Genomic DNA, 25200 nt, shown 5'->3' with positions numbered 1-25200 from the left:
GAGAAGCTGGTGCCCGTGGTTGGCTTCTGTGGGCACAATGCTTGGGGCACTGAGAAATTCCCCATACGGTCAGGAAACTCACCTGTAGGAGGAACCAAGCCAGAGCAGCAGCGGAAAGCTGAAATGGGAAGACAAGGGATAAACCAAAAAGACAATGGTAATATTGCTTTTGTTTTTCACTGCGTTCGTATTTCCCATGCAGCTGCTGCCCTCCTTTGAGATTGGCTCGTGGACTGAAGACGACGTGGTAAGCCTGCTTCTGTTAACGCCTCATTTGGCCCGGGCAGGTGGTTCAGACGTTTGTCCACAAGTTACAAATGCAGCCAGAGGGGTCTGGGCCTTAGCAAAGTCTAAGTAGGAGAAGTTGACAAATTCCTTGTTTTTCTATTTTTAATGCAGTAATGATTTAAAATAAGGCCTCAAGAGCAAAGCAAGTATCTCTTCAAATCTTACAAGAGGATTCCACCTCCCTATTTGCTCTGAAAGGTATTCCAGAATACTATCATGAATACCAATGACAGTGTTAAAGGAGTGATCCAGGATACCGAATGAACATTTGTGAAAAAAAAATTTGATCTTAAATTTTCCTATAATACCAAAGATGGACTTGAACCACAGCGGAAAAAGATCTGGTAAAGGCAGTGCTAGCTGGGATTCTGCAGAACTGGGTTTCCTTCCTACCTCAGGCCTGTTTGGAAGTGACAGGTTCATCTTTACTCTGGCCTTCCCAAGGAGGAATGGCCGCCAGCTCCCAGACATTCTCTGCAGCTGGAGCCAGAGGATGAGGACAGATTATTTAAGTCCAAAGGAAGTTCTATACCTTACACTTGGGTAGAAACCCTAAGGGGTAATCCTTCTTAGCCTGTTGCGTCTCTCTGTTTCTTTAGTGAAAGGTCCAGAAAATTCTTGATGAGAGACCTCAGGGGCTTACGCCTCTCCAGGTCCACTTTATATGCTCAAGGTATCATTATATGAAAAACAGCTGTAATGCCAGGCCGCAGGGAGCCCCTACCCCAGGGGACAGACCGGATGCCACAGGGTACAAACTCACTACTGCAAACTCTTGGGAAGGTCTGTTTATCTAACTCAACCTGGTTTCTGGACTGGGGCATTTTCCTCTCTGCCTACTGTATTCTGGTGAAGTAAAACTGTTTTCAACATTAGCTAACTTCTTTGGCTTATAGCATAGGGTGTAAGAAAACTTGGCACCACTTGTCTCCACTTCTTCCCATTCATTGGGCCTCCTTGATTGTAAAGTTCCACCAGCCCTGCTTTAACAAGGAAAAAGAACTTAGGATCTCCTTTTTCATGGGCCTGGATAGAATCTCTTTATCCCGAGCTGCAAAGTTGGCCCATCTCATTTGAGAAGAAATTTTTTAAAAAGCACTGAGCTCTAATAGTTATTTTTAGTCTTTTCTCTGAGGTCGAGTGATTTTCAAGCCATGTAAATAAAATCCCAGGGTTAAGGGCTCCCCAGAGAATTGCTGGGACTGGGTCTGGCCTCCCTTCCATCTATGTGAGAGGCTACCAATAAACACGTGCCAAGTTAAATTCAGGGACTGAGGGTCACTGGGTCCAACTTCATTCTATACAGGAAGTTCTGAGCTTTAACCTGTCTTGGGCCACATAGCTACTTCCTGACCAGGCCTAGAACACAGGGCATATTCTGCCCACTCCTCTGTCCACCGCTGTGTGGTCCCTGTTCCTCATACAATTCCCGGGGAAACCAGTACCTCTCAGCAACCCCAGGGACCACCAGGACATAAAAAGAAAAATCATTATAAGTAAGAACCTTCTTGAAGGATTTTTAAAAATCTCCCAAATAAGGAGGAAAACCAACATTCCCTTAAGTGTCCCAAGACTTCCACAGGGAGGGATATCTCCTACTTGAAAGCTTGAAGTTTTAAAACCATAAAGAGAACGTCTTTCATTTTACCTTTGTGGTTGAGTCAGAAAATTACAGATATTTTAATCTATTGAAAAGTGTGAAGTCGGCCACTGACCACGTGTGAATCTTCAAAACCATGTATGTCCTCTCTTTCACAGTATTTTTGGGTTCAGCAGCTCGTCAGAAAAGGCAAGTGGAATAACTTAACCTTCTTAATTCATGCAGTTAACTTTGCTCTGGACAGGATTTCTTCTAATGTTGTTCTGCCTTCTAATCCCTTCCTTCAGGAGACTCTTCAGCAGAGATGAGCGTATATGCAAGCTTGTTTAAGGAAAACAACATTACAGGAAAGCGACTGCTTCTTCTGGAGGAAGAAGACTTGAAAGACATGGGCATTGTCTCCAAAGGGCACATCATTCACCTGAAGGTACCTCAGAGAGGGAAGACGTTCGGTCAGCAATCTTTGCTGAGCACCTACCCTGTAGCAGACCCTGTGCCCGAGGCTGAGGATACACACACACAAAGCACTGGCTGTTACAATACTGAATGCTTCCACACCAGCTCCTAATTAGCTGCCATCCCCATGGGACCCCTACTCCCTCCTCATAGTCCAACAGCAAAAGGGTTAACACCCGGCACAGCAGAAGTCACCTAGATACACCTGAATATCACTCCATGGCCTCAGGAAGTCTCCAATCTAGTAGAGAAGATAGGTGTTAATCATGCAAGAATGGTCAAATGACAGTTGTAGGAAATGCCACAAAGGAGAAGTGAGGTTGGGTGAGGAAAGTCTTCTGCAGAGAAGTTAAGAAGGAGAGCTGAAGGGCGCCTGGGTGGCTCAGTCGGTGAAGCGACTGCCTTCGGCTCAGGTCATGATCCTGGAGTCCCGGGATCGAGTCCCGCATCGGGCTCCCTGCTCGGCGGGGAGCCTGCTTCTCCCTCTGACCCTCCCCCCTCTCATGTGCTCTCTGTCTCTCTCATTCTCTCTCTCGCAAATAAAATCTTAAAAAAAAAAAAAAGAAGAAGAGCTGAAGGACAAGCAGGCGTGAATTAGGTGAAGGGGACGCTGGGGAAGAGCTGTTCCAGGGGTACGGCACTGCCGGGGGGAAAGGCCGTGGTGTGGGACAAAGCTTAGTGTGCCAGAAAACCTGGAAACATGACGGTGGGGGGGCCGCGGAACTGCCATCCACCCAGGAGGCAAGGAGGCGACTTCATTTAAAGCCAGAGAGGCTAGGTATCCACTGGGAGTCCCTAAGGATGCTGGACCTGTCCACAGACTGAGCTAAGCCACCGTAGCACCTCACATCGTGGGGACATGACTTCAGTTTGCCATGTCTGTAATTCTGACCTGGAACTGACACCACCACGTGGGGATTTCATCATTTTCTCAGGAAATCCTAACATGTACCCTGAAACTGAAGTCTTGAACAGTTGCAAAGCTAAACCCGTTTTTGTTGCTGTTGCTTTTTCTTTTTCCTTTTTCTTTTTTGGTAGTTTAGCAACCAGATCTGTTTGTTTTGTCTTGTTCTTTAGTTACTCAAACCAAATAATTGCTGGCATCTGTGTGGACATTGTTATTAGTCAGAGGTCTGTTTCAAGAGAGATCTTAGGATAAAATCAGTTTGTTCCCTGAACCTCCTCAACCCCAGTGTGGGTGGATAGAGGAGTGGGCACAGGTTAGAAAGAAGAGAAATCAAAGAAGGAAATGTAGAAAAAGCAGCTTCTTAGCCAAACCCACATCTCACCAAGTCTCTACCAACATACCAACTACTTGGCCCTTTACTTTGGTTAGAGCCACCGATGTGGCCTTTCTAAAGAAATTCCCTCTGAGGTCCAAAGACAACCCATCTACCTCTATTCTGTGGGTCCTGGACCCATGCAAGGAATAGCCTTACAGCCCCTCAGCACCCACTGGATGATGGCTTAGCCTTAACCTCACTATCTTTTCCCTCTAAGGATATGGGTAGGAAACCTCATGCATAAACATACATCTCAAAGGCTAGCAAGTAATTTAATCTTGACCTCTGGGTGTGGGCATTCCCATCTTGAAAAGCTAAGCTGGTTTAGATGGGCTGCAGTAGGAAAAATTATTTTCTCTAGTGCAGAGAAGTTTCAGGGTTCCAACAGAGCAATGTGGTAAATCTTGTCCTATTTGGCAGAAGACAAATAAGATGCTCCCACGTCCCCTTCCCCTCTGCCATCTCTGATAAAGGACCCAACATTCCTTAAGGAGCTGTCAGGAGGAAAGGGGGTGGGCAAGCTGTAAAATCACAAAACCATAGTGATTTAAATATCCCGAGTTGGCCTAGGACAAAGTGCCCCCTCCGAGCTGGTTGGTATCAGGGCAAGCGATGTCCAACAAAATGAGGGAATGCCTACTAACTGCAAGACGGGGCCTGTGCACATACCAAGGAGAATCCTGCCCTTCAGGAGTGTACGTCCCAGAGAAGAGAGAAAACATGTACATACAACTTCTCATAAGAGTCTTGGCAGTTGGGAGCAAAGGAGCTATTCTCTACCTCTGCTTGGGAGGGGCCGTGGGGGGTGGCAAGAGGGAAAACTTCCTGGAGTAGGGTGGACCCCTGAGCTGGATCTTGGAGAAGGGCAGAATTTGAAATGTAGACAGGAGCAGGAAAGGCAAGAATGTGAATCCAGACAGAATAAGGAGTTAAGAGAGAAAGAAACAGAAGAGGTTGTAGAGGAACAGAAAAAAACAGGTCCAATGCAAGGAGCAAGAGGTGGTTCTGTCTATGGAAGCCTCAGTTAGGGGTAGGCTTCATGCCACAAAAGTGGGGGAGAGGCGAGGCCAGACCCTGGACAGCTCAGGGGGCTTCAGGCCAGGGGTCTGGAATTGGACCAGCTCTGGGGAGTACTGGAAGTTTTGAGAATTGACATGTTTAAAACTTTGCTTCTGGAAGTTGTGAAGTGGATTAGAAAGGAGAGGCTGGGTTTTGAAAGACCAGTTCAGAGGTTATGATGCAAAATAATAAGGCCTAGCTAGTATCATGAAAATGTGAGTAGAGAAGGGAAGGATTCCACGGGGAAGAGATGTTTTCAGGTTCAAGAAGGAAAGCACTGTGAACATTTGCCACAACATGGAATAACCTCAAAACCACCACGCGGAGTGAAAGAAACCGGACACTAAAGGTCACATATTGTAGGATTCCACTTACATGAAATATCCAGAAAATAGGTAAATCCATCGAGACAGAAAACAGATTAGTGGTTGCCAGGGACTGGGTGGAGGAGGGAATGGGGACTGCTTACTAATGGGCACAGGGTCCCCAAATGTTCTGGAACTAGACAGAGGTAGTAGTCGCACAGCATGGTGAGGATACGAAATGCTGCTGACTCAGCACACTTTAAAATGGTTAATTTCATGGTAGTGAATTGCACCTCAATAAATAAATAGAAAGAAGGAAAGCACAGCTGCACGTACACGCCTGACCACGCACGGTCTTCCAGCTGGGAACCTTTCTCTATTTGAGGGCCTATCCGCCCAGGAAGTAGGAAAAGGAGGAGAGAACGGTATCACAGATGCCATAGGTTGAAAAGCTTCATAAAAACAGAGTCTAATGCTGCAAAGAAGCCAAGGAACACATGCATAGAGAAAAAGCCCTCACTGGAAGCAGCTAGTTGGGATGCGGTCAGTGCAGCGGTCCTCTGCTCATGAAGCACGGTGTCTGCCTTGAGCTCCAAAAGAAGGAGCAGGCCAATTATCTGTGGGGGTACAGAAGACTCCCCTGAAACTCATGGGTGAGAATGCTTATGTGCATAAAGACAGTTCCCAGAGAGGGGAGTCTCAGAAGTCAGGCATATGGATCGTCCACCTACCTGCCAAGACCATGGCTATGTTACTGGCCACTCATGGGGTGCTCAGCCAACACGTGGCACTCCTTTAAACTCAGCTGGGTCATGGGTATTTCTGACAAATAAGCTTGTAGGACAGAGAAAGATTAGGGGGAAAGGTTGATGGAAGCTTGCTCTGGGAGATCTGTATACACTCACGGCGATATGAGGATAAATAATGCTTTGAGCTGGGCCTCTGGGGACAGGACACCAGGTGAATACCTCCAGACTAAAGGAGCCCTCCTGGTACCTGTCAGACATCACACACTCACACGCACACACCACCACCCCCACCCCCCCACACACCCACCCCCACCCACCCACCACCCACACACACCCACCCATACCACACACACCCACCACCACCCACACACACCCACCACACCCACCATCACCCTCCAGTGGTGAGAATGTGCCCTCCATTCTCTGCTCTTTCACTAAGGAAAGCACAGTCATTTCTGGGTACTTTCACAGAGAGACTCTCAGCCCTTACATGGTAGGTCACGAAAGTGAACAGTCCTTCTGCCTACCCTTTTGCCACGCGGTTGCCCCTTCCAGCCCGTCTCAGCATCCTTCTCCCTGTGCCCGGAAGCCTTCATGTGGAGGGACCATGTGGAAGGAATAGGGCTAAATATCCATAAGTATTCATTACATTGTCAAGTGTCAACAGCTTTCATTTCACTTTGAAAAATGCATCTAATTTTTCTCACATTGGCACTTTTTTTTACTCTCTACGTGATATGTTCAGTTCACAGAAAAGCTGGATTATACCTGATGAGTATTAAAAAAATCATAATTTAAATTGTCCTCCTTTCCTTTAAGAGTTCTTTGTACTCCATTGGGCGGGGGAGTGTTGGACACATACCCATAGAAGAGCCCTTACAGTGCAGTAAACCCTTTAGCGACATTTCAGCCTTGATGAAAGTCTCTGGTGATATATTCATGTTCTTTGTTGTTTTTCCCACAGTTACTCAGGGCGACAACTGCATTCTGTATACTAGAACATGAATTTGTCACAAGTATACCCTACCAGGGTTTGAAGAGTGGTTTTATATATTATGTCGTCTGAGATTTAACATCTTTAAAATATCTGCCTGTTCCATTAAATAATTACGAACTACCTATAATACTTTGAACAATCAGTTTTAGTCTCCATAGATGGTGGATAGTAACATCCCCAAGATATTTTATGGGCTACATAAATAAAGAATGCCTTTATACGTGCACAATAATTTTAATCCTCTCTGGGCACTATTGGATCATTAATAAAGTCATGTGTTTTGTTTTGTTTTGTTTTTTTACAGTCTGCCATTGAGAAATTAACCCATGATTACCTAAACTTGTTTCACTTCCCACCACTAATTAAGGTAAGAAAGGTTGTTTTTTTTCTTACCGAGAATGTGCTATTTCATTGATGTATGCACCTGCCACATCCACACCTAAATTTGCCAATGTCGGGACCTGTTGTTTGAAGTGAAATTTAATCTTTATCTAACAAAAGGCTCTTTGAGTGAAGCTTAGGATGTACATAAATTGAACATGCTTGATTCCTGCAAGTTGAAATATTAACAATATATTCGTGATAAGAACAACACATGTCACCTTAGTGGCTAGGGGATATAAGTACTAACACTGTAGCTTAGTACAGTGGCCTCCCACCTGTCTCTGGAGACCTTTGTCCCACACATAAGTCACTAAAGGAATTCACACCCTAGGGCTCTGGATTATCTATCACTAGCACTAGGGCGAGGAGGTGGGAGGTTTATTGTTTGAATGATATGTTAGTATATTTGACATATTATTTTGAATATAGTCCAAAGGTATATGGCATATTTTCTTATACAATTAGTAGATATTTGCAATTAATACACAGAACTCTTCTTGCTCACTAACTATGGTTTTCCATCTCTAAGCTCCTGAAGGTTCATTCTGTTCCTCTTCTTGGCCCTTCATCCTCATCTGCTCTAGCAAGCACACAGCTCCTCTCTGGGAATAGCTTGCAAATATCTCGAGTGTTATGAAACTCTCAGAGTGAAGTCTCCTAGTGCATCTCTAGGTGTTAAGTGCATTTCTAGGGTAAAACTGCACAATGCAAGATGCATTGTGAAACCCTGTAAGACGGTGACATTCACTTTGTAGCTCGTGAGATAAATCATGTGGAAATGTTCTCAAAGGCTTAAGGTGTCATTTCTCTTGCTTTAAGTAACTGTAATTTGGAGCTTAATCCAAAATAATCAAACATGAATCAGTAGGTTAGAATGGAAACATTAGTGCTGAGAAATCATCTCTTTTACATGAGAAGTAAAAATAAAAACACAACGTACCATCAAGAATAAATGGTGCTTGGTTTTTCTGTTTTAGGACTCAGTAGATGAACCTAAAGAAAATGAGGAAAAAATTGTGAACCTTGAACTTGTTTTTGGTTTTCACTTGAAATCAGGAACTGGCCCACAGGTAAATCACATTTTAAATCCTTTGGGTAAACTTCAATCTAATTTACTCTTTTTCTCTCTTGGAACTCTGTGGTTTCACACCTCCTTCCTGCCCCCATCCAGCCGATAACTGAATTCTGAGTAAATTTATGGGCTTTATAAAACAATTCAGCTGAAAAGCTGCCAGTCACGTATGTAATCCAGTCTTGGAATCTTACTCTTGTTTAGCTCAAGAGTCCCGTGTGAGGCCACCCAAACCATCAAGGAAACTCACAACAAAGCTTGGGGTGGAGGTGGGGGTGGGTCGGGGCATATCTGAGTGATTGTTCATGCTGCTGGGCTTTGAGCATCCCATCTTCGTATTTTTGTTTTAGAATACTGAGAGTAAAACGACACCGAGAGTAGAACTATAGGCAATATGGAAACCCAAATTACCAGCTCGAAATAGGACAGCAGGGCATTTGACCAGCACTCATTCAGTCAGGCTTTCACTTTATGTTAATTTTAGAGTATGGCACAGTTATTTGACCCAGATGGCAGATGAACTGGAATCACAACAGGTCTGTGTTGCTTTGGATTCCTGTAAATAGGTAGTCATGACGATAACTCCTACTCATCAACCACTTACTGCGTTCCAGACACAGGAGAACAGTACTGAGATGTTGATGCTACTTCCCCACCATGTTACAAACGAGGGACCTCAGGCTCCGTAGGGTCCATGACTTACCTCAGGGTGACCAGGCTAGCAAGCAGCGGAATGAGGATTTGAACGCAGGCCTCGGGGACCCCAGAACCAAGCTCTTACCTTCTGCACCATCTGTACCTCTCTTCTGAGGCAGACAAGAGACCTGGTGCATACAACTCCTTACAAGCCCTAGCCAGCCGCTCCGGCAGGCCCACGGGCCCGCCGCCCATCACACCGCGCTTATCCCAGGCCGCTCCTGAAACCCGCGCTTGGGAATGACTGGGAATGGTTGGGAGGGGCTGAGTGTCGCCCAGGGCTTCCAAAGATACACTTTCTAGACACCTGACCGAGCGTCCTGCCTGCGCCCGCAGGTCTGCTGCTGCTTCTGCTGAATGGAAACCCTTCGCCTCCCTAGTTCGCCCCATAGAAGCTGGTTGAGCGAAAGCTGCTGTGACTCCAGGTTTCTTGTATACGGACACTTTCCTGTCTTTTCTCGAGGGGGTCATTGTCTATTTGCTCCTGTTGTTAGAAGCAGCTACAGAAAGCAGGCCGGGAGAGGCAGATCCTCTCTCTCCAACAACAACCAGGCGCCCTTCTCACCCTGAGATTCTGTAGCTCTGGGCACTCCCAAGTCCATGTGATGGCAAACAAATTATATATTTTAACCTGCTTTCTTTGATATCCTCAACTCCAAGGCACTTAATACTCGCTGTTTAAACCATTTTATGGCTTATAGGTAGTAAAAGAAGAGGGAAGAATTCTCTTGAGAGAGACTTGTCAAAAGCAGTCTCAACCAAGAAAATCATTTTCAGTTAACAAGGAAATGACTTGTTAATGTGGAAAACTAAAAAATCCATCTTTTTGTAAAAACTTGGATGGTATAAATGATCTTTGAGACCAACAGTGGTCTGTTTTTGGCCACAGTTGTGTAGACTTCTTGAGCCAGAGGTTTTTACAAGGCCTAATGTCACTGCAATTTTTGTCAGTCTGCTGGTACTTGATCATGCCTACAGAGTAATAATTTCAACCATGCATTCAGCAGACATTTACTGAGGACCTGGCTCTATGCAAGATGGCCAGAATAAAAAATCAAAAAGCATAGTCTCTGACTTGCAAGAAGAATTGGAAGAAATCTGATTGGAAGAAACAGACAAGATCAATGAATGGTTGTAGTACAGAATGATGCATTTTTTTTTTTTTTTTTTTTTTACAACATCAAGCACATCATTCAGTGCAAGCACACTGGATGTGCATTGAAAGCAGATGCAGAGAGGGGTCAGAGAGGATCTTAAGGTCTTTTTGGTAGAAGTGAGGCTTCAACTAAAATTTTAAAACCATTCGGAATTATTCGGTAGGGAGAAGACAAGGAAGGCAAAAGGAATAGCATATGCAAAAGCTCAGAAACCCAAAGCCACGAACACACAGGGAGCTCTTCTTTGGGCTAGTTCCTATGGGACCTCACAACTCACCTTGAGCGGCACTGCCTCTGGGACTTGGCATGAAGCCAGTGGACTAGTGCGGTGAGAGTTAAGGCCAGAACAGTGGCTGGCAACCAGTAAGAGAGCTATCTTCAGTGCTAAACCAAGGAGTTTAAAGAGTTTTAAGCAGGGAGTAGATGGGATCAGATTTTAAGAGATAGCTCTCAGCAGCACAGGGGAGGATGAACTGGAAAGGACCAGGCTAACATGAGAAAGATTGGGAGCGGGAAATGCAGACAACCTGGTTAAAGGGGCCGAGGAGAGGAGGTGATGGCAATGCCATGGAAGTGCCACGAGTCCAAGGACTGCGAGACAGAACTGATCAGCCTGGGTCACCCGCTGGAAATGGGGGGAGTGGGGTGGGAGGGAGGAGCCAGGACGGTACCGAGGTTTCCAGTGTGGGCAGCTGGACAGACGATATTATAATGTAATAGATCAAGAGTGAAATGTACAAAGTGGATGTGATGCCCTGGTGCTAAAAGTATAAAGAAGTGACTGGAATGGATGAGGTCAACCAGGAAAAGCTTTTTTGGAAGGGGTGAGTTTTGAAACGAGACTTGAAGAGGTTCATGGTCATTTGCAAATAATTTCCTGAATATAGTATTTAAAGCTGATGCTTAGAGAGTACTTCTTTCTAAAGAGCTCAGGTTATTTCATAAATGTCATCTCATTTATCCCCCTGGCATTTCTGTGAGATGCGTAAGGTACAGTGTTGCCATCACTGATGAGGAAACAGCAAGAGGAAATGTGTGAGCAGCCTTAGGTGAGGCGAGGACAGAGCTCAGACCAGAAATTACATCGTTATCATTACCTTCTTCTTAAACATGTGTTAGCTCTCATACCTGACCCAAGATATTTAAGCCATCTGTAAATTTTCATAAAATAATCCTAGAATAAATTACTGTCCAGTTCTAAACTACCCAGTCATGCTAGCCTATATGTGTACCCCAGCATCATGAAACATTTTCCCAAAAATGTGCTTTGAATTGAAATTCCAAGTCCCCACATGAAAACCTTTTTACCTTGACCTTTAAAGGTGGAACCCAAGAAAAAAAAAGACATCCTCAAAATCCCAACTAACTGAGTTCTCATAAACCCATCTTCACAGAAAAGGTGAAGCCTTTCCGTGACTCGAATAGTTACAAGAGGACACTGGCGCTTTGCAAGCTCTCTCCAAACCTGGGCCTGCATAGCAGGGAGATCTGCTTGACCATTTCGCCTTTTCTTTTACAAATGAAAAATGCGTTCTAATTACAGCCACTGGGAATAATATAGGACAGTGACTTTATCATGAAAATGGGAGCTACATTTTCCCATTGCATCTGAGAAGGCCTACCAGCTCAACGACCACTTAAAATTGGTATGTTGTTTTAGTAACTGGCCTACTAGGAGGAGAGAAAGAAAATACGACCTTGGACACAAATATACAAATACGTGTAGAGGAAAAAGCCTTTCGTTGTAAGACCTGTCAGCCTTTTGTTCTAAGAATTCAGATACAATTCTTTTTTTTTTTTAGCCTCATTTTACAACCAGATGGATTCTGGCACAAAAGTGAGGTTGATTTGCTCAACTGAGGACAGCCATTCACATCTGAGTGCCTGTATGCCAGCTAGAGTGGCTCAGTGCCACTTCGAGACGCCTTGCTGTGATCCGTCTTCCTGCCACACCCTCTGGAGAGCAGGACCTCAGCAGGCTAAAGCCCCATACATACTTGGAGAATTCTCACACAAATGAAGTAGGCTTTTTTTCTCTCCTTTGTAGGACAGACTAGCAGGGAAAATACGACTGGACCAAACATTTCATTGGCAATTTAAATTGACAATAAGTGAGAATGGTTTTACTCATGTATTTGACCTATTTCTAAAGAATAAATTATTAATTTAAATAATGCTATATGTTGAGGCAACTTCAAGTTGTGCCAGTGGAATTGGCAGAAATGGGGTCTTTCTCAGCTCAAAATTTTCCCATGCTCAGGCTTGAAATGCTTGATGATGATTATTATTTCATACCTCTGCCAGATAGTGTGGTAAGTGCTTTACAAACATTTTTCTCGTTTAATTGTTACAAGTCACCGTCCCAGGGAGCGTCATCCCTGTATCACTGTCCAGGAGGAACTGAGGAAGGGAGAGGTAAAATTCCTTACCCAGAGGCCCCACCAATTTAGGGGCAGATCCAGTCTAAGGACTCAACCACTGTGTCATACTCCCCCAAAATAGGCATATTGGTAATAAAAAGATAATTTGGGGGGATCACTTAATACTAAATCACCACTTTTTTTGTGTGTGTGGGAACTGCCTTGTGTTTTGTCATCTAAGGCCTTCTTCGACTTGGCACAGAAGGCAAAAGCCTTCCAGAATCTCAGCTCCATGCTCCGCCCCCTCCAGGGTGGCAACCACCCTTTTTTACTGACATATTCAGCTCCATAGAGTTTATTATTATATCTCATATAAATTCGCCAGTCAAGAATATTGATTCTGGGGGTGCCTGGGTGGCTCAGTTGGTTAAGCGTCTGCCTTCGGCTCAGGTCATGATCCCAGAGTCCTGGGATGGAGTCCCGCATCGGGCTCCCTGCTCAGTGGGGAGCCTGCTTCTCCCTCCCTCTCTGCCTGCCACTCGCCCTGCTTGTGCTCTCTCTCTCTCTGACACATAAAATCTTAAAAAAAAAAAAAAAAAAGAATATTGATTCTCAAATTGTCAAGGAATAAACTATCAAATCACCCAGCAGTTTTCTCACCAAGAAACTTTCTGAGACTGTCTTAAAAATTCAAAAACAGGGTTACGAAGGAACTATCTGGGGAGTCGTGCATTCCTTGTGCGTGCTGGACAGTCACCGACTTTGCCCCTCGAGTCCTACTTCCCTCCTTCTCCCCAGTGAGGCGCAAAACTAATGGGTCTAAGTTGAAAGCCATGACAGTCGGTGGGGGGAGCCTGGGAAGCAACACCCCATCTCTCCCAGCACCCTGGCTCCAGCGGACCCCAAAAGAGAGACAGGTGTCTGGACTCTGGTAGTTCCTACGAGAGGACTACCACTTCGGATTTTCTTCTGAGCGGAATTCTGAAGGAGCAAGTGAATGGGGAAGAGAAAGTAAGAGGAACATTTTGAAGGTGTGGAAGCCTTCAAATAGGCCCCCATCAGAGCGGAAGGCTTTTTCTGTCCGCCCTGTCCCTCTGGCTCCTTCCACACGCGTGACAGGCAGCACCTGGGCCCCTTCTCCCACACCTCACCAGGAGCAATTCAGTCAATAGTTGTGCTTCTCTGATTGTTTCACCTAGAGGTTAGAAGCCCTGCTTTTTACAAAGACTTCCCACCTACTATTGTGCTTTTAGGTCTTTATTAGTGGATCACTTATAAAATGTTGCATTTAATAAACTTAATTGAATCTCCAGGCCCTTTCTCAGAGTACTGTAAATATAAAAAACTGTCAAATAGGGCTTTTTTTTTTCCCTATTGTGTAATTTTTATAAATGGATAGATAAACATGAATAAAATAACAGGGCCCAAAGAAAAGGATTTTGTAAGGAAGTAAAAAGCCAACACTTTTTGTAAATTTCAGAACAGCTACACACAGTACTTTACTTTGCTATATCTTGCATTTATTAAAAATGCAGTGGAAGGAAGTTTATTTCCCATGATCGACTATTTTTCAGGGGAAAAAATATATGTACACATACGTGTTGGTGTGCCTGAGTATATGAGCTTGCAGTAGAAGGGTTCTATAAGAAATACAACTTTTAATTGACTGCAAAGGAGCAAATGCAGCTCAGAATATGACTGCATGACTTGCTCCACATTTCTAATCACAATGGGGCTATGCTTCCCCAAATGGGTCAAGCCGCTGCCTACAGAACCAGAGCAGAACCGCTCAGTACATACTTGCTGATAGACTCATAGTCACATGTAGAAATGGCACACCAGAAAATGTCTAACCATGGGAGAAAACAGCCCTGACTTGTAGAGTTTGCAGATCGCTATGGTACAAATATTTTTACCATGGCCAATTTCAGCTTACCAGTCTGATGCCACCGAACTTGAGGTTGGGAAGAGGTTTGAGCAACCATCTCGTGAGGGCAGCTCCAGCACACCGTGACTGGATCACTTGTGGTCTTCTTAATCAAGACCCTGAATTCCTTTTAAAAAAGTGAACAGCACGGAAGCGTACATGATAAAACACAGGTTTGACTACGTGACACATTATTGTTGGTTTCCAGCTGTAATAATATGTGTAATTGGCTCACAGAGAGCTCCTAGTGAATCCTAGTTTCCTAGTGAATCCATAGTTGGCTGAGGTTTCCGTGGGTTGCCATTGGTTCACATAGATAGACTGACCATATTGTATGAATCAAAAACTAGGATTTGAGTTTGTAAAGAGTGGAATAGACTTATGGAGACAGAGAAACAAAATGTAAATTTGTGATTGTCTTTTTAAAATGTTCCGTCGTAAGAGACGACATCTCTGCTTTTAGAAGCAGATTTTCCAAAGCCATTGAGGATCACTGCAGAGAGGAGACCTTGATAACTCACAGTAACTTGTGTTTTCTGAACCAAAAATTAGGTCTTGAGAATAATCAACTGTAACAGGGACTGATTATTTGAAATGAAATTAAAAGCACTGCATTGGAAAAGCAAAGATGTATGACAACTGTATCAATCCTGGACATCAGGATTTGGGCTGAGAACAGCTCAACTGGTAAATAATGCCTACTAACTAGGCCAGTGTTGTTGGTTTTTTTTTTTTTTTTCTTTTTTCAAAAGTCATAATTTTTGGCATCACCTCTGAAGTCATGGGAAGGGAGGAGAATTTAGCAGTCAGAAAAACTGTTTTTATATTTTGAGTGTCCTGGGGAAAAGTCAATTTGCAGCCCATTTGCCCGCATTTAAAAAAAGCTTATGCAGTAATTAAGTAAGCTAGAACACCTTCTATATTGGTTAAGAAACCCAGTCTTGAGAAGAGATTCTTAATTATTCAAATATCAATAGCAAGACTTACTATTTTTTTCCCCAAGATGAATACCTAGTGCCTTCCAATTCTAAATAGAGTAAAAAAAAAAAACCCACAAAAAAAACCCTAAAACGAAAAGCCCTTTCTAAACATGTCAGCTAACATCTGAACCATTTCAGGTAGTCAAGGGTGTAATGCATCATATGAAAGTATGTCTCACTTGATTTCTTTCACTTTAACATCATCCCTAAAATCCCTTTTTCATATATAACTCCAGTAACAAGCCCCCAAAAGGCAATGTAACAACCTTCTCTCTACTGGTGTCTAGTTGGCACCAGTCTGCCCTGACCTTAGACACAAGCCATTGTTAAGGGTATAACGCATTTACATATTTTGCAATAAAACATCAGTTATTTGCATTACTGTGTCAAGTTTTATTTGATTCTTTCACCTAAAAATGACTCATTTTCCTTTCTTGTATTTTAAAAACCAACTACTCTAAGCTTGTTTGAGAATAATCAAAAATTGCCCATTTAGCTAGAAGTCATTTTCTTTTCAAAAGGCAAATGTTATTTAATCTTTCAGCTGTTCATTGTGCCATCATAAATACTTTCTTTTCAGCACAGTTGTGGGGACTGAAATGAGCCCGCTAATTGCCTCCCATTCCGACTGACATGTGGTGGTTTAGTGGAAAGAGAACACAGCGGGGAGAAGGAAATAGAAGGCTGAGAAAATGAGAGCTAATTATTTTCACTGCCTCATGTCAGGCTCTGTGTCAGCCTTGTTTTTACAAACTGGAAGGTTGAGCACTAAATAAAACAAACCGGCGTCATGTTTTTATATACTGACAGTGTCATGGAAGCAGCTGCACATCTCAAAGACAATATAATGCCTGCGTTCGCATGGACACCATCTGACAGACACTGTGAGCCACGGCTAATGAGGACATCACAGTGGTGCCAAGTGAAAGGTGCTGAATTATGTATGATTCTTCATCAGTACAGCAATAGTCCTGTACATCATTATGAGACATTGTTTTGCTGAAGAGATTAAAACATTCTTAGTTCCAGACCCTGCAACCTATACACGCTGAAAGAGGTTATTAATGGAATTTTTAGGGAGAGCTTCTTGTGGGTTTCTTTTTGGTTGAAAAACAAATCTCGTGGGACAAAGCCGTGGTGGGTCATGACACCGTATAGATAAAGAAGAGAAGCAAATTAACCGTACTTGCATTATCTTCTTTTTAAAGGCAGCATGATAAAATAGAGAGTAGTGGGGTTATCCATAATGATAAATAACCCAGGTGCTTTCACGGGATGTTCCACTCTCCTGCCTTTAAAACAGCAGGTTTCAGCAGCTGAGCTACATAATAGCAACGCATGTAAAGGAGCCTTCGGAGGCCTAAATCATCAACATCTTACTACTTTTAACACCAGCATGACCAACAGTTCTACCGCATTTTTATTTCATCTTACGTTACTTCTTACATTTTCCAACAGTCACCTGCTAGGAGACTGTCTCCCTTTCTCCCCCTCTTGAATCTTAAAAAGTTTATTCCGACCTCTATTTTATATTTTAAAATGTTCCCTCCGTACAGGCCTTTCTAAGGTGGAGGGGCCTCTCTGCTAGAATCCTGAGCAATGTCTGGTGATTTTGCTTTTTCTCCATCCATGGTTGGGGGGCGGGGGGAGGTGGAGACGGAGGTGGGATTTTAAAACTCAATGTCTTTACCATTAGACAAGGTATGCCCAGGACCTAAGTCCCAGCCCCGGCGCAGCTAAGTGACCTTGCCGCAAATCTCTGCATTTTTCTGAGCCTCAGTCTACTCATCTGTAAAATGGAGATAGGGCTATCTACAACAGAGTAAGGCTGGAAGGGATTAAGTAACATGGACAAATCTCAAAACCACCATGCCGAGTGAAAGAAGCCAAACAAATACAAGTGTTTCCTGTAAAGTTCCAATTTGGTCAGGTTCTAGAGCAGGCAAAATGAATCTGTGGTGACAGAAATGGGAAGAGTGGGCACCTCCACTTGTGCGGGGAGCATCCGCTGGGAAGGGACGTGAGTCAACTTTCTAGGGTAGTGGGCATATCTAGTTTGGGTGGTTACGCTGGTGCATACAGTTGTCAAAATTCATTGACTGGTGTACTTAAAAATCTGTGCATTTTATTGTTTGCAAAGTATGCACCTCCTCAATAAAAAAATACATCCAAAAATCTTTTTGTCTATAGTCTTCAGGTAGAAGTGATCTGTAGGAACCTGAAAGCCTAATGTGGGGTCTGTTTCTCTCTGAAATGTCCTGAAAAATCTTGGCCCTAAATTTTTTAAGATTTATCTATGGTGTTCACATTTCCAATAAAATTTTGGTAGGAAAACAAAAAGAGCAAGAGAGAGAGAGTGAGCCATCGATTGACTGTTGTCTCTGAACTGCCCAGAACTTGAAACAGTATTTAAAGTTAATTTCTGTGCTATCTTCAATCCCTTTGTCTATTTGTAAAATTTACCTCTATATGGATCATTTCTTTGTACTCCCTCCCTTCTTTTTTTTTGTGGGAGGGAGAAGGGATATCTGTGTTTGGCATCACTTGTACTAGCTTGGAACTCCAAAGAATTTTAAACAGCTTGCAAAGAATGTAATAGTGATTTCTCACAAAGAGATACTTAATCTAGCATTAACTGAGTGTTGTTTAGGATTTTGTCTTCACAGTGTTAAGAGTTTCTGTTTTACTTGGCCAGTAACCTTAATTCAGAAAAATTTTTAACATAATTGGCAATACAGAAGTGGTGCAAATGGAATGCTTTCTCCTCCTCCATTAACCACACTTGCTTCTAAAATTATCCAGGTATTTCAGCAGCTGCCCAGATAAATAATACATATCCTGGGCACCCAACAGCACTGTCATTCTTTTCATCAGTTTCAAATGCAAAAAACTCCCCTCTTCCCAACAAAATTCCATTCATTTCTCGTAGATTTGCATTGAGAGGCAGATAATCCAGTTAGTGGAAAGGTTTGGATGGCCATGTTTTGCTCTTCAAAGCAAAGAACATCCCAGGGCCCAGCACTGCTCCTGGCCAGTGCCTTTTTCCTACTGATTAGTAGTAGCATTCCCTCGAAATGTGCATCAAGATAGAAATTTGAATAGTGAGAACGTTCTCTTGGGTGGGAATCTAGCTATGAAATAAGAATCCACCGTGGTCAGACCTGTCTGCACGATCCACTTGTGCAACTAGGTGGGAGCGGGTTCTTTCTGGTTTGGAGAGTGGAAGTCATGCCTAGACACACAGCCTAAGCCAGGGCTGGAGGAAAGTGCTGGTGATTCCAAATACTGACCCGATCAATCAAGGAAAGGAGCAGACAGGGGAATGGCAGCATCTGCACTTTTAACAAGGAAGGGTCTTTGTCAATAAGGGAGGGAAAGTAGGTTATGTTGGACTTATTAGAGACCCGGTATTTCAGTCTCTGCCATGGAGACTTACGAAGGCATTTACCAAGATAATCTGGACTGTTTGTTGCTTTCGGAAGACGGAACTCCTCTGTACTGTAATTCTTACTTTTGTTAACCCATAACAAGGAAGAGTTCAGGATTCAGAAAAGACTGAGGCTTTGGAAACCCGCTTGTTACAGCAGCCAAGAGACCACTGAGGATCAAGTCTGAACTCCACCCCTTGCTGTCTGTGTGATCTTGCTCAAATTACCTCATCTCTGTCTGCTTCGGTTTCCTCGGCAAGACAGGTCTCTCGGGCTGTCAATCACATCTCACAGCCATTGTCCTCCAGACATCCGCTGGCTCCCCCTGATAGGGCTGCATTAGGATCTGTGGACTCGGGAAAGGGCAGAACTGATGTTACATAATCCATCTGTGTCAGAATATACAAGTTTCTTCCCTCTTCTATTTATTTCATAAGACCAGTCCTTGTTATGTTGCTGCTGGCCACACCTTCTTCTTTTTTGCAACACTGATAATTCCCTTGGCACCAGACTTATTCAGTACCCTCTGGGTCCCCAAACTCCTGCCCAAGTAATATGCTCTGACCCAGCCTGCCTGCTCTGGCCGGATCCCTTTTCTAAACAAGCTGTACTGTGCACTCAACTTCTGGCCCAGTCCCAATCTTAGATGGTTGCTGGATGGTGGGCCGGCTAGTCTGATAAACTCATTGGAGCTGTGTTGGAGACTAATATTGGTAACCATAATTATAATTGCTCCTTTCCAAGCTCCTCATTTGGCTCTGGCACTGTGCTGAGTACTTTATTTACATTATCTCATTTCATCTTCACAACAACACAACAACCCACTTGTGTATAAAAAACACCGAGATTCAAACAGGTTGTATATTGGCTAAGGTTGTGGGGGGGGAGTGACAAAACTGGGATTCAAGCTCAGAGAGCTGGACTTTCAACTGTCCTCTTTCACGCCCTGCTACTCCCCCGGTAACGGCTTAATGTGTACTCCTTTTCCATATTATTTCTATCTTAACAATTATCATCAACACTTTAAACCAAATGAGAAAGGAATGGGGCCATCTGAGACTGCCAGGGGTGCAATGGTTTTGGAAAAGGAGTCCGTTGAGGCCCCCATGGGCTCTGAGAATACAGAGTTGTCTGCTTTTGATTTCTGCCTGTCAGGATTGAGAGTTGTTCTCAAGACATCCACAGTGACTCTTGAATGGTTCCGATTCAAAAATCAATACCCACATTTCTGTCACTCATATCAAGCCAAAATCAATAGTTCACCCTGGTAAAAGTGAATGGTTTTTAAATCTGGGCCCACATTCCCACTACCTGGTCCCTACCACTACCAAGAAACGGAAAAGGTAGCAATTTTGCATGTAAGATTCTATATTAGGCTCATAAATATGCGGAGTTGTTACTTCTAGTGATGTTATTGATGATTTAATTCACCTTCCTGTTACGAAAACCTTTTCAATGATCGATTGGTTGAGAACTCGTTACATGGCGTTCTGTCTCAGTTGGGTCCTGTGGAATTCAGTACCTTGTTTAAATCCCGGTAGTTGAGAGCAATGCTCGTTGACAACTTAATGACTCAATGTGTAGCAAAAATGCCAGGAATACCTGAGGGTAATAAGAAATTGAGCAGAATTTAAAGAATTCCATGACTTTATTTATGGGTTACTTTTCTTAACTAGGCAACGATGAAATCATAGATGCCCTGAAAAAAACCTAGCAATTATGTCAGGGCACTGACAGATTAAGTTAATAATTTAGGTGAACACTGCATATTCTTTTCCTTTCCCACCCAGCTTTGTAATTTAATGAAATGGATAATGCCCCCCTTGTCTTATAATGCCTTTGAGTATCGTTTTATTGCTTCTGCACTATCTTTTATGGTTCAGGTAAAAGCCTTTCTTTCAGATAAGAGAAAACATTTCGAAAAGTAAAAGGTCTGTAACCCTATTACGGGGATCCTTGTTTTTCCAAGTTGGACTCTGGGGACCAGGCAAGCAGTTGCTGCAGGGGAGGACCTGTCACCACTTGCCTTTTTGGTTGTATTAGCAAAATCTTTTCTGGTCCTTCTCCCACTTGCCTGTTGTTGATACCTGGTCCCATTGTGGAGCTCTGAAAACCATCCAGTGAGTACATCCTGCCACCCCTCCCAACTGTCTTTCCCTCTTGGTAGCTCCTCCAACTTTGGAGCCAGGCAGCCTTGCGCTATTATAATCCCACCTCCACCACTTACTGGCCAGGAAGCCCTGGGAAAGTTCCTTATTTATCTGAGCCTTATTTTTCCTCACCTAAGGGGAAAATAAACCTAACTTGCAGGGTTATTGTGGATATCAAACAAAACAGCACCATATAAGTACCCCGCAGCATGCCAGGAGCAGATGAAGTAGTCCACAAATGTGAGTTCCCACCTGTCAGCCCCTTCTCAACAGAGAGCCGCTCTGAGCCTGTGCACAGGAGGGTCTGATCACGGGCCTGAGGTCAAGGAGAGTTCTTGGGCTGTCAGGTAGGAGAGTGGAGCAGAGGGAATTGGGCATTTCCACACAACCTGAGGTCTTTCCCTTGTAATTTGACTCAATTCCAAAACTGGACAGGCGAAAGGAAAAGATATAAGTAAAATTCATCTTTTCTAGGGCTTTTTTATTCTAGCCACTGCTTGAGGAGGCGCTTGCCATTTCAGAGAAGAGCAATCATGACTGCAGTCATTATCCTGCCCAGTTATCTCAGGGCCCACGTTGCCGGGGCAGCAGTGGCTCCAAAACAAGGAAATACTGAGAGATTTGTCCATTCTGAGCGACTAATTTGACTTATGTTGGCCAAGAGCTCAGTTTTCATGTTACTGAATAGATCTTTTCCTTCACTAATTGGCTCTCCATCTTGTGAATGTGGTTGGGCAAAGAGGGTCACTCCCCTCAGGCATGGGCCCTGCTTGGTTCTGCAATTTGTCTAGAAGCTTTCCTAAAACACTGGCTCCCCCAGCTTTCTGTTGAAGCCAACAGGTTTTCAACAGCCTCTTTGTTAGTGTTCTTCCATAATAATTTTGTCTGAGCCTGCTCAGGAGACATTCCAGGTCTACTCCTATGAGAGCATTTTCTAGTTTCAGCATGTAAGGTGCTCGGTACATTATCCTTAACCTCTCAGAATCCTTCATTCTTCAAATAACATGAGAGAAGGTGAATTTATGGTCCAGGGGTCCAGTTTGGTGCAAAGACATGGCTTATTTTTCCTTTTAATTGCACACACAGTGTTTGTCCCCCCACGTTCTTATTAAATTACTCAGACAGCAAAGTTAAAAGATATTTATAGTGAACCCTCCTGTACACACCTCCTAGATTCAGCCATTAACATTTTATTCTACTTGCCTTATCACATATCTGTCCATCTATTACACTAGCCATATATATCAATCTTTATTTTTTTGATGCATTTCAAAGTAACTTGCAGACATCAGTACGCTTCCTCCTAAATACCTCAGTATGCTGGAGTTCAGTAAGAAGTACACACATCTTAAGTATATATTCGCTGAGTCCTGACAAGTGCATATGCCTATGTAACCCAAACGCCTGTGAACAGAGTATTAGCATCCCCAGAAAGTCTTGTCATGCCCCTTCCCAGTCAATCCCCATCTGCAGAAGCAACCCCTTTTCTGAATGTTTTCCACCATAGATTGTTTTTATCTGTTCTAGAATGTCATATAAACGGAATCCTTAGTATGTTCTTTTTTTGTGTGAGACTTCTTTCACTCACTATAGTGTTTGAGATTTATCCATGTTGTTGCATGCATCAGTGATTTGTTCCTTTGTATTGCTGAGTAACATTCCATTCTACAAATATATCACAGTTCATCCATTTCCTAAGGATGAACACTTGGCCGGCGTCTAGGGTTTTGTTTTGTTTTGGGGGTAGGGGGGTTGGCTATTATGACAAAGCTGCTCAGAACAACACTGTGCAAGTCTTTTTTCATTCCTCTTGGGTAAATACCTAGGAGTTGAATTTCTGGGTCATCGAGTAGATGTTACGTTTATACATGCAGCTATATGCTTATAATAAATTGCCAAAACTTCCCCAAAGTGACTGTACCATTTACACTTCCACTAGCAATCCAGTTCCTCCAAATCCTGGCCAACATTTGATGTTATCAATCTTAGCCATTTGGTGGGCATATAGTGGTATCTCATTGTGGTGACATTTTATTTCACATTCCCCTAATGATGTAGAGCACTTTTTCACTACAGAGTGGTTTTACTGAAAATTTAATTAACATCATTTAAAAAATCTAGAGGTTTCACATAAAAATCCAGATACCCAGCTTTTCAAGAAACCTCAAAGGACCTAGCAAGACTGAACTCTGATTCCCACATGGGGACAATCAACAGAAGTTGAGTGGTGGCTGTCCCTTTAGGGCAGATGCCCTTTAGACCCCCAATGTCCTAACCTTCCCAAAACTCCCCAACACATGGGCCAGTTATCAGTCACCATATATCACGTTTGCAGTTATCCTTCCTGTTAAGAGGAAAGTGAGCTATTATTTCTTGAGCCCATATTATCATCAATACTGGAAAAGTGAAAGTTAGATCAAGAGGGTCTTATATTTCAAAATGGGAAGTCTACATTTCTTTGTGTGAATGAAAAGATATTCTGACAATGTTTAATATGTAAATTAAATGGGTCTACTTTGAAAGATTATAATTTAGGGCTCTATAATGAAACTGCCTGGCTTTACTCATTTTTATTATCTGCCTGGCTTCTTTAGGATTTTGAGTTTGCAACTCCTATGATAGAACATTTACATTGATGAATTATGTCTCAAGACTGCACTAACTGGGGGTTATTTTGGTATATAAAGAGATTTAATTTCACGTCCTTTTTTAGAACAAAGAAAAAAATACTTCAATAATATTTCATTCAGAAAACTTCATGTGTTATAAAACATTGAGACTAAAACAAATTGTTTCACTTTCTGAAATTCTATAATTTTGCTTTTAATTCCAGGATTGTAAGTGGAAAATGTATATGGAGATGGATGGGGATGAAATTGCAATAACCTACATCAAAGATGTGACATTCAACACTAACCTACCCGATGCAGAGATTTTAAAGATGACAAAGGTAGGGTTCTATTTACGGCTTAAAAGCTTTTTTGAATTCACAGATATCAAACAAAGACATTAAAATCCCCCAGCAGTGTGCTTTTGTGCTTGTCGATGTTCACATCAGCTCGGCCTCAAGCTGGCTGTTGAAAGGCACATTTTATTTAGCAGATTGAGATCATAATAGTTTTTTGTTAAAATTCCACTTATGCTGTGTGAACTAAAAAGTACTACAAAAAAAGTGTCCTTTAATTTTTAAAAAAATTTCCTTCTTTATTTCTTTACACTTACTCCATCACTTACTAAAGGGAAGAAAGTGGCATCACGAAAATATTTATCTCAACTTTGGGGTCATTTGAAACTTTGAAAAACTTGGAAGGAGGAAGGCTTTCTTGGTTTTCTTCAATTTCATGAAGGACTGAGGGGAGGTTACTCATGAGGCATTTGTTGACATCTTCTTGGCTTCCTTGAGTTCGCACCTCTGGCCAGAGAATACCTCACTACTTTAGGGTCAGTGGTAGAAGTACATCCATTAAAACACAGAAGACAGACTCAGAGAAATGCTTACCTTCTCCTCAAAATGGAAAAAAAAATCAGTTCTGTCCCAATACTGAAAAAAAAATACATATGAGACTTCAATAGTAGAAGGTCAACAACTCAGGTAAATAACCATGATATCCATTGGACAGTCACTTGAAACATCACAGAAGCCATTCTTGAGTATACTATGAACGGTGTATTTGGTTTCAGTGAAGAAAATGGGGTTTGTAGCAAAGAAGAACCTGGGTACAAACACAAGTGGCGAAGTGAAGAGTCTTCAAAGCCACAGCATTAGACTTGCAAATGTGTTCCTTCCTAGGCATAAGATTGCTAAGCATCCAAGTCCTTTGAATTTGCAAGTGTATTCATCAAGTCGATTGATTTGATATTCATTGTTGGAATCTTCTGAGTAACTGGGAGTTATTTCAGTGGTGTTATTTATCTGTAAAGGTTATGCCTTGGTTTTAACTTCCCCTGATTTTGTTGGGACATACTCTGTTTTGATGTCTTGAAGACTGGACAGATGCCTGCTCGTTCCCCCCAACCTATGCCATTTAAAAGTAAGATCCCAGCCCTTGCCTGCTACCAGAAGGAAGCTGCTCACAGCAAAAATGACAGGGTAGAGTTGTAAACCCCAATACAGGTGTTTCTGGTACATTGCCACATATGCACTTCCAAAGAAGCACATCTTCTGCAACATCACACACCAACATTAACTGGGATTATAGGAGCAATAGGGTTTGGGCAGACCATTCAAAATCTGTAGAACTTTTTAACATTGACAGACTCATAACAGTCCTCATTTAAAAAAGAAGAGAAAAGGAGGAAAAAAAAAAAA

At 42.8% G+C, this 25200-nt stretch overlaps 1 protein-coding gene across 1 annotated transcript in view; it reads left to right on the top strand.

The window, feature by feature from the left end:
- The window catches only part of MAP3K20 (mitogen-activated protein kinase kinase kinase 20), a 157049-nt gene that overhangs the window by 126990 nt on the left and 4859 nt on the right, over window positions 1-25200 (top strand). Inside the window, exons 12-17 of the mRNA XM_081815326.1 lie at window positions 203-247; window positions 2047-2077; window positions 2176-2315; window positions 7042-7104; window positions 8099-8191; window positions 23725-23895. Of these exons, the coding sequence (XP_081671452.1) occupies window positions 203-247; window positions 2047-2077; window positions 2176-2315; window positions 7042-7104; window positions 8099-8191; window positions 23725-23895 (543 nt within the window). The remainder of the gene's footprint in view (window positions 1-202; window positions 248-2046; window positions 2078-2175; window positions 2316-7041; window positions 7105-8098; window positions 8192-23724; window positions 23896-25200) is intronic.

Source organism: Leptonychotes weddellii, chromosome 3 (assembly GCF_054177405.1).
Source record: "Leptonychotes weddellii isolate Sample4059 chromosome 3, ASM5417740v2, whole genome shotgun sequence".
Taxonomy (NCBI): domain Eukaryota; kingdom Metazoa; phylum Chordata; class Mammalia; order Carnivora; family Phocidae; genus Leptonychotes; species Leptonychotes weddellii.
Note: the sequence above shows the minus strand (reverse complement) of the source record. Positions and strands in the feature narration are given on the sequence as shown.